The 9028-nt window shown below is 42.1% G+C and overlaps 1 protein-coding gene across 1 annotated transcript in view; it reads right to left on the reverse strand.

The window, feature by feature from the left end:
* Nucleotides 1-256: 256 nt before the first annotated feature.
* LOC101848959 overlaps nt 257-9028 on the reverse strand; it is a 23129-nt gene continuing 14357 nt past the window's right edge. The window contains exon 6 of the mRNA XM_005095749.3: nt 257-7664. Within this exon, the coding sequence (XP_005095806.2) occupies nt 3034-7664 (4631 nt within the window). The 3' untranslated portion in view covers nt 257-3033. The remainder of the gene's footprint in view (nt 7665-9028) is intronic.

Raw genomic sequence — 9028 nt, forward strand, 5'->3', positions numbered from 1 at the left:
ACACCAACTCCCCATTGGCTCGGTCCTTTCGGAGAGATGGATGTTAAACTCGGAGGTCCCGCCTCTTTAACTTTAATGTAATAGTGTTGATTGTTGACAGGGGCATTAAACCTTTACCATTTCACATTTCATTATGAGTAACTTAGTAGTGATAATTACACTGGTAACTTGACACAACTTCAAGAAATGGAGGAGCTGCAAATTACAAACACCAATATCTCTCAATATCTGTGAAACAAATTGCAGTTTGAAGTTGTTTTTTTCAAAATGTACCATACTTTTATTCCACGCTTCGTTTTAACAGGCAACAGCTTTCACAAAGAAAGAGATTAAAACTGTGTGACTCTTTTCAACATATATATAAAAACTGATGCAACATACCCTTACCTAGACAATATTTTGATGTACATTTTCAAAGAGCTGAAATATTATTTCCCATTCCTCTGCATAATATTAATGTCAATTAACATGAACCAGTAGAATGCAATGAAATGAGACTAAATTATTCAAAAATTCTACATCAAAACATTTTTATAAAAGAGTTGAAAAGCAATGTTACAAAAACAAATACATGACGTATTGTTGGCTACATAAACTTTAGATTCAGATTTTACATCAAATATGTACTTGCATGCATATATATATACAAGGTTTTGTGCTCTAACAAATAAGCAGACAGGGAAATTTAAAAAAATATTAATCAGCACAGAGTAATGGATAATGTGCTGAGATATAAATATAATAACATAGTAAGTATCAACCATTTATAATATGTGCTGGGATATAATAACAACTGGTGGGCAAATTTTGGCTGTAGATCATTGAGTAAAATTGTAACCTTTCCAACATAATTTATCTAAAAATATCATTGAATTCAAAATAAAAACAACCCTGGTACAGAAGATGTGAGAAAATATATAATGCGAATCCACAAGAGAATTAAAAATGTCACCATCTCTGAACTTTATACAACAACAGCTCTTGCAGTGCAACTAAATATTTGGGTAGATCTAGCTATAAAACTTTCTTTTTAAATTTATATAAAACAAGAACTGCAATAGCTTGCACCACATTCTTTGAGCCCATTTTTACGTTTATATATTAACAGGCAATTTTGATGTCTATGCAAAATTATTGACCGTCACAATTTTGAGAAAGCCTACACTACATGACCATAAAGTATTTTTTAAAAAGACAGTGCCTTTGTGGACAACATTTGTCCTAAATCATCAGTTCTCGGCAAGCTGAAAGCTGGCCATGTTTTAGAGGAAGATTTAGAGACTTACTAGGTACAAAAACACATTTTCCTGGACAACATCAAAATCATTTCTCAGCCAGTTGAATGTGGGCTTTACTCCAGCAACTAATGTCCAAATTTAGCTCTAGCCACAAGAATTTCTGGCCAGTGAAGAATTAATTCCAATAATCAAATTATATGACAAGGCCATAAATAAGATGTTCTCTTTGTGATTATATAAGTGCATTGCACTCGTCTTGTCGGAGAATTACTGGCGTCTATACAGTAGCAGTTACGCGTTTCGCCATCACATGCAGGATACCTGAGTTCGATTCCAGAGTGGGGAGAAATTTTTTCCGAGTATCTGTCTCTCTTCTGGAACATTGCTTGCATCTCTCTCAGCCCTGGCAGGTAGGGTCAGAAGCCTGAGCTCCTTTAATGGTCTAAATTGTGTCGATGGGGGTGTAAAAACATCAACATTTATTTCAAAAGCTTTAAGCCTGGGAATTGATGCAACAATTTTTTGAAATACAGAAAGTTACCCGCCACTGCTGCGTCAATTATGGATAAAACACACAAAAAAACTTTCAAAAAGATTATCAAATTCAACACTGGCCATTCTATCCTAATTACCCTGCAATCATAAACTTCTGAGAACACCAAGAATAAAAAAGCACCAGGATAATATTTAGGTTTCCTCTCAGAGCATTCAACAAACAAAGAAATGAGTGACAAATCTTGGTGCAGATGCCTGTTTCACATCTGGCATTAAAAAAAAAAAATTCCTAAAAGAACAACAACACAGGAGCAACTACAGTAGGAGCATAAAATGACAAGAAATTCGATGCACTCTGTGATGATGAGAGACATGTATATATTATATATATATATATGTGTCTGTCATGCCGTGGTGGAAACAGGCACTCGTCAATTTTATGGGCATGTGGAGTTATTGGTAACGTCTTCAAGCATGGTCATTTGTCCTGCTCTCAATAAAAAAGCACCTATTCAGCACCATCTATCTTGAATAGATGTCGAGATATTTGCTACTGAAGGAGGACTGGAGGTGGAGGTCGTCGGGTTCCAGCGGTAAAATTAGCGAGAAAATGGACACCAAAGTTTAGCGACTTCCACTCCCATGGCTTTAGAGTCCTTGGAAATTGAAAATGCACATTTTATTTGCTTTTAACCAATCAGCAAAATAATAAAATTTGATTAAAATTAGCTAACCTGCTGAAAAAGCCGCTTTTTTCGATTTAATTATTTTGACGCGCACCTGATTTCATTACGATGCCTCAAACTAAACTAACATATCTATGACCACAAGATAGAACCGACATCTATGGTGTAAGTTACTTTCTCTTGTGTCCCACACACTAAGCATTCGTTCAATTCCTGTGTGGGGAAGTCTTTTTGTCCATCTGTATCCTGGGACATTGTAGCTCGATCAAATCTGGTTGGCCTGGGCATGCAGTGTTGAAGTAGCCCACCTCCTAAATTCTAAATTATCTAAACTGTGTCCACGAGGGCGTAAAACATTCACATGCATAATTACATAAGGCAGGCACGACAACATAATAAACATTGCTGCTAAGGCATTCCAACCAATAAAATCTAACGAAAAACAAAAAAAAACAAATCAAAATGACTAGGTTTAGATAAAACTCAAAAGCATTCTAATTCATACTGTACAGCACCATATCTATTTAAAATAGCCCTCTACTTCACTGGTACCCTATCATGAAATGTCAGGTCAAAGTTCCAAGTAACCCAAGTCTCTTGAAAAGGCACACACGTTAAATTAAGTCAACCTCGGAGTCCGAGTCAGTCCCGGGGGTCACCGTTACCTCTGTTGTCTCTTCCAGTGAAACTTCCCCCACACTCGGTGCATCACAGCCCGTGTCCGATTCTGGCGGGCTAAAAATAGTAGACACGGTTTCATCGAGAGGGAACAACGGAGTACCCTTAGTGTCTCTCACCGGGGTGCTTGCTCTGCCATGAGCCATGATCGTGCCTGCCGCAGCCGAATTATGATGCAACCCATCCTCCCAATTGCTGGAGAGACTTACTGGACGAGAGTCCTGATAACCAGGAGCAGAGCTAGAGGAAGAAATAAAGGAGCTGTTTACTTTTTCTATTGATGTAAAAGGGGGTCTTGAAATTTTTCTCCGTTTGGAAAAGCTGTCTTGTCGGCAGTCGGTTAATGCACTAGGGGGTTCTCCCCAGGGATCACAGTTCTCCTCAACAGCACTGGGTGCTGATCTTGTTCTGTGAGTCATGTGTCGTCTAGGACGAAACGCCTTCAAATGTTGCTGGATACTTAAGGAAGAGAGAGACTCTCTCTGATGCTCGACAGACACAGCGTCGCTGTCTCTTCGCCTGGGGTTGGAAGGGGAGAACTCTTCAATATAGGCTAAGGGGAACATGACAGAAGTTTGCAAGGCCTTCGGGTTGTTTGGTACAGAGAAAGTAAATTTTGAACTGTTCTTCTGTGGAGATGAGGCACCCTTGCGATGTGAACTATGATCTCCAAAATGTCGCTGCGGTGATATCACAGACTCCGATCTTCTTATGCCACACTTCGGGGAGTACGCAAGAGACATACTGTTTTCATCTGCCTCATCTATTGACATTCCATTCGCGTTCTCAGCCACAGCAACGTTCCCAGAGCTACCTAAGGCACAATCACTGCCGGCAAAGTGTGAGCACCCAAAGTTCTGTGTCATTGAGTGTCTTTCACTTAAAGGGAGTGAGTTGTCCACATCTAGATCTGACCGATCTGCCTGGATATCCCTCCAGGCTTCGAGCGCACGTGCAGAAAATGAATTTTTGGAAAACGTGTTTAATAAACGAGGACTTTGTTCATTTTTGTTACAATGTAGCTTGACTTTATTAGGGCTTCTTTGATTGACTGTCACTTTGGCCTGCACGGAGGATGTACGACACTGATTTCCCAAAGACTCCGGTCTGCTGGGGATGTGACCAGAACATGTGTCATTTGGAACTGAGGAGAAAGTTGTGCCGTTGTTCGAAATGTGGCGTTGATTTTCAAAGAAATTTTTATCGTTGATGAATGTGGAAGACACAGGAGAGCGCGTCACAGGGCAAGGGTTCTGATTTTCTCTACCCGAGTAAGTCACATGGGGCAGAACAGACGGGCTTAGAGATGCTTGAACAGCTGCATCCTTCATGTTGGTCGAGCCGTGCACAAGAGCAGGTGACTTGCTGCAGACATACGTCGTAGGCACTTCTACTCCTACCTGACTACTGATCCTCTGGATGTCTGGGTACTTCTCCGGCATTTTGGGTGGACAAGAGTAATGTTGAATCGGAGCAGCGACTAACTGTTGCTTGGCTTCCTCAATCCATCTGCACAGTCTAGTACCATTTGAGGGAGGTCTGAGCCCATCGTTTTCCTCATCTCCACCAGAACGGAAGTGCTGGGGGCCACTCGGGGACTTTGTGTCTTCCCATGCGTCAGCAGAACACAACTCACGCACTTCCTCCTGGGTCAGGGAGAATTGTGGAGGTTTGTATCGTTGCTTGATCACACTAAAGCAGATGTTACGATTAATTTTGATAGGCTTTCTTATCAAGTGCAATTCAGAAATCGGGCTTTTGAATTCAAAAGCGTTCTGGGACTCCCGTCCACTACATTCATTTATGACCGACATTGCCTTTGGACTAGCCAATGGCTGCTGGCACGAAGAGCATTTGTTGTCACTTTCTCTCCCTGTCTCCACTCTGTTTTGATCTGCGGATGTACTGCCCCCACTAGCTGCAGGAGCAGCAGCGAAGGTTTGGTTCAAGCTGAGTAGGTCATCTCGAGTTTGGTCGTGCAGCCCAAACCTTGCTGCTCGGGGCGAAGAGGTGTCGGTGAAGTAGTCACTGGTCTGAGACCATGAAGCTTTACGTTTCAACTGCCGGCAACTGGGAGTCACAGGACAGTTTGTGGACAACCACTTCTGAGGATCAAAGCCGTATTGAAACAGTGACTTCCCCCGGATGCGGGACTCTGAGAAAGCAAAACCTCTATCAGGAGAAGTGACTTGGGAATACCTTGTTGCCCTGGTAACTTTTCTGTGTTCCTGATTACTGTTGACCGGGTTTAAGTCACTGAACGCTGGACTGGAAGTACAGGAGGACCCAAACAAGAAGCTCACATCCCTGTCAGCACAAACGTCGTTTCCATCCTGCCTCTGTGCCATTATCGTATTTACACCTACACTTTTTCCTGTCTCTACAGGTCGAGGCGGGTGCAGAGCGAGATTCTGTATCGAGTCTGTGATACTGACGTCAGCAGCCCCCACAGATGTCTGTCCGGAGTCCAACTGCACATCACTCCTCTGAAGGCCATGACACGCTGCTTTAACATCAGAGACTTTCTCAGAGGAGAAACATTTGTGACTTCTGGACTGCTGAACCGGAGAGTGCATCACAAAGCTGTAACTGTCTAAAGCGGAAGGTTCATCCACACTCCCCGAAGAAAAGGAAACATCTAAGGACATTTTCTTCGGCATACCAGTTGGTTCTGTATTTACAGACGGTGTTGGGCATTTGTTGCTACTTGCTGCTGGCACCAAGCTGGGAAGGATCTTGTCACCATTAGACACAACACCACAGTGTTTTGGACTGAAGCACGGAGCACTACGGGCTAAATCTGGCGTTTTCGAGTGAGAACCATTTCTGTTTGTCTTGGCAGGAGCCTTTTGAATCTCATCGTCTTGCACAGATTCTGGTGTCCTAGAATTTGGCACCGTTTTCTCCCTGATCCTGCTTTTTGCAGAGGTAATATCGAGTTTTCCTTGCACACCGCAATCTGATTTAATGTGTTGTTGTGGAGGAAAAGAACCTGCGGCAAAAAGACTTTTCTTAGCACCCATAGTGGTAAGTTTGTCTTTTGGAACAGCCTTAGGTGCCACTCGTCTCACTTTGATGCCCTGAGGACTTTTGAAAGTTGCACCAGAATTCTCAGTTCTCTGATTTGTCCTTTCTGCAGTCGGACTCGAAGCAAGGCCTCTGGCATGCCCACTGTGCCGGGGTGATTGACCCACCACTTCAGATGATTCAAGTCCTTTCTTTGGAGAGGAACCCTGACAAGTTTGCCTGATTGACGGGGAAAACTGGCGACGTGCTGCACCATTAAAAGGTCCGGAGGTTTCGTCGGCAAAGCACTGTTGAGTGTCCATATTCTCTGATAGACAGGAATTTTGCATGCTCAATTTTGAAGGCTTAATTGTGAATGACTCTCTGTGGGTAAAAGTTTCATTTACTTTATGATTTTGTGAAGTATCATTCCCAGGAGGTGCAGGGGAAGACTTCTCAAGGAAAGACTCATGGTACATAAAGGGCTTGGACGCTCCCTTTTTCACTAAAGTTTCACTTTGATCAGATACAACAAAAGTTTTGTCAAACGAAGTGTTCAAATCAGGGCTGCTAGGAAATGAGGTGTGATTTAGTTTGCCTGACTTCTTGAAGAATGAGCTGCTACCGTCTGTGTGAGGAGAGATTATTCTCTTACCTCTCGAGCTCTGAATGGACACAAAGGAGGAGTTCTCGGAGGTGTTCAACTTGCCCAGAAAGGAAGAGTTGTGTGGAGATGTAGGAGTTGGTTGGCCAGATAAAGACCTGAAATTTCTCTTGCTCCTTGGGCTGTGCACGGAAACAAATGACGTCTCTAATTGGTCCAACCGGCTGAGACAAGAGCCGTTCTGAGGTGACCCCGTAAAAGATGTTTTGTCTTCAGACAGCACGTGCCGAACTGATAAAACTTGCTTGTCCCTACGACTACGAGGTGAGACATAAGTAGAGGGCTCTGGGGAACTTAGCGTTCTGAAAGAAGAGCAGCTCTGAGGTGGCCCCACAAACGATTTCTCACAGGAATGCACTGGTCGAACGGCGGAGTGGTGTGAATGTGAAGAGCTGTCCGTGCTCAACGCCAGTCTCTGTAAGGCAGAGGTCATAGGTCGGGTTGCCCCTGACCCTTCAGATGCTTCAACAACTCTATTTTCTTCTACGCTTACACTGGCTTTCTTCCTATGGTCTGTTTGACAAACAGAGCTTTCATCTGTAACAAAGTCATCTTTGGAACACAAAGTTACAGAAGACATGCTCCCTGCTGATGAGTTTTCCTCGTCCATCACTTCTTCTGTCTGTCCTTGTCCCAATCCGCTTTCAGCTGCCACCTCCTCCAGATTCGTATTAGAGATTTCCGTTCCATTAAAACTTGCAGAGTCCCCTTTATCGTCTGTATCATCCTGCTCTGACATGCTTCCTTCCTCCTCACTTTCACTACCATCATCCTCTTCACTGTACTCCGCACAGTCCTCTTCGTCGCTGGGATAAGAACTGCTGCAGGAAGAGAGTGTCTCGGAATCACTCACATCATCTCTAGCTCCATACTCTCGTCTCGAGTTCTCTAACTCACCTGGCAAAATAGAGATGGGAACAAATAAACCAGAAAACATTAGTGAGGTTCAGAAAACAGTTTTCAACCACCCTCCCCCACCCAAAAAAAACACCTTAAAACAATAACCCCATAAGAATATGAAATATTCTTTAAAAAACCCACACCAATATTCTTCAAAACATCAAACCAAATCAAGACAGCATTGTGCAAGGCTAGAAGGACAACTTTAATTAACAAGCTGAAGTAAAACACATGAATTCATTAAAATAAACTACAGTATAGCCCCTCTATAATGACATCATCAGGACTAGAAAAAAAATGTCGTTAAAGAGAGGCAGCCATATGACATGCACAAAAAGATCAAAATATAAATTAATCTACAAGCAGGAATACTTGACAACAGACCAGAAATCATCAAGACTTCCAGATTTATCAAGAAAATTTACACCTTTGATTCTATCATTCTATGGAATTATAACAATTAATGAAAACTTTCCACAAACATGGCACAATTTCTAAACCAAAGGAATAAGGTCAGAACATTGCTGGACCAATAACAACAAGACTGCAATTCTATTCTAGGAGGAAAAAAAGAAGACCCAGGAATCAAAGTTTTTATATCTGCTACTTTTGTGAAAATTTGCAGGGGAGGCAGTAAGACAGAGGCTGGCACATTGTCACAGCAGACAGAATACACAAAGTTTTTTAGTTTTAGCAAGAGTTTAACCGCCCTTGCAACATTATAAGGTCATTTAACCTAAGTGCCGAAGATAAAATGTGTTATAAGAGAGTAACAAACATAAAAAAGGAGGAGATCACGACAATACCTGTTTGATAGGAAAGAAGGAGCTAACCACATCAGAGCACCCACCAACCACCCACATAGGCGACGAGACACTTTTCTTCCTCAGCTCCATTGTGCACATACAGTCATCGTTTTACTTTCTACAATAAAGTGGCAAATTTTGAGACATTCAAACAGATAAAGAGTAAGATATCGTGTACATATTGATACATGAAATACTGCTGACAAAATGCCTTTTCAAAATTCTCAGCAGTTTTGAGATAAAGAGGGCTTTTTGTTAGCGTAACCATTGGAAAATAGAGTGCTTCTGAAATTTGAATTCTCATTTATTAAAAAACTAGTCAGTTTCACCTCGATTTTTTCACATAAGTAGTGTTGCTGATAACAGAGATGCCAACCACAGAAAACCGAAATGAGTATTGGGAAATATGAAAATGTGTATTTTCAGGGCAAAATGCGTATTCCCCACGACCGACCGACCAACCAGTAGGCTAAAACAGCACCTGGACATGGATGGCTGGTGCCTCTATAAATAAATCATTGATGGTCGACCAACCAGTAATAGTAAAATGTTCAG

This window comes from Aplysia californica, unplaced genomic scaffold (genome assembly GCF_000002075.1).
Source record: "Aplysia californica isolate F4 #8 unplaced genomic scaffold, AplCal3.0 scaffold00112, whole genome shotgun sequence".
Lineage (NCBI taxonomy): Eukaryota > Metazoa > Mollusca > Gastropoda > Aplysiida > Aplysiidae > Aplysia > Aplysia californica.